The sequence below is a fragment of the Lipotes vexillifer genome, unplaced genomic scaffold (assembly GCF_000442215.2).
Source record: "Lipotes vexillifer unplaced genomic scaffold, Lipotes_vexillifer_v1.1 scaffold1094, whole genome shotgun sequence".
Taxonomy (NCBI): Eukaryota; Metazoa; Chordata; class Mammalia; order Artiodactyla; family Lipotidae; genus Lipotes; species Lipotes vexillifer.
In genome coordinates this window covers 3,652,311-3,653,299 of record NW_006792775.1, presented here as the reverse complement: position 1 = coordinate 3,653,299, position 989 = coordinate 3,652,311, and the positions used below count along the sequence as shown (strand labels likewise).

The 989-nt window shown below is 68.5% G+C and overlaps 1 protein-coding gene across 1 annotated transcript in view; it reads left to right on the top strand.

The window, feature by feature from the left end:
* Window positions 1–788: 788 nt before the first annotated feature.
* ANO1 (anoctamin 1) overlaps window positions 789–989 on the top strand; it is an 89,325-nt gene continuing 89,124 nt past the window's right edge. The window contains exon 1 of the mRNA XM_007466015.1: window positions 789–896. Within this exon, the coding sequence (XP_007466077.1) occupies window positions 789–896 (108 nt within the window). The remainder of the gene's footprint in view (window positions 897–989) is intronic.

Sequence of the window (989 nt, the reverse complement as noted above, 5' to 3'; positions counted from 1 at the left end):
CACCGCCCACACTTCCTTGGCCTCCTAAGTCCCCAGCCCCCTCTGCAAAAGGAGGACCAGGGTGTGGGGTTAAATGAGATGAACTGTGTCCCAGACTCTGCTCGTGCCTGGGCACAGAGTACTAAACATTCCATAAATGGGGGCTGCGGACAACCTTAGGGGGCTCCGGGGAGCTGGACAGGGCGGGCATGCAGAAAGCAGGGGAGGCTCCCCCAGGAGGTGAGAGCTGAGTGACAGCCGGCCAGAGTCAGCCAGCGGGTGGAGCGGGAAGAGGCAGGGAGAGCATTCCTGACTTCAATCTCAGAAGCGTGTCGTGTCTCCCCTGCAAGGTGACCCGCAACTGAACTGTAAGGTAGGGGCGACTGGACCTTTCCTCCCTGACGTGAAACCCGGGCCACCAAGGGGCGCTTTCCCCGGATAAAAATAAAACTTGGAGGGGCCCGCAGGAATGGAATACTTTCTTCCTGTGTTTAAATTTCTACGGAAAATCTGACCCGCGTGGCCGCCGCCCCGGCCATAAGCGAGCGCACAGCGCGGATCATCTTTCTCGGAGGCAAAGGAAGCCGGCCGGCGTGTGGGCCCCGCGGGACCGGCAGGGTGGGCGCTCCCGCACCGCAGCGCGCGGGGCCGGGGCCGGGGCCGGGCGGCGCGGGCGGCGGGCGGAGCGGGAGGCCCGGCCCCCCGCGAGCCAGAGCGCCGCGAACGCCGCCTGTCCGCTTGCAGAGGCCGCCGGGGCCGTGGATGGGGAGGGCGCGCCGCTCGGCGGTCCTGGCGCACAGGCGGCCGCGATGAGGGTCAACGAGAGGTACTCGACGCTCCCGGCCGCGGACCGCAGCGTCCACATCATCAACGTCTGCGCCATCGAGGACATCGGCTACCTGCCGTCCGAGGGCACGGTGAGTGCGGGCGGCCGCGATCCGGCGGGAGGGCCGCGCACCTGCGCCGCGCCCCGGACGCGCGCGACTGGTGGGGGGCGGGGCGCGCCAGGT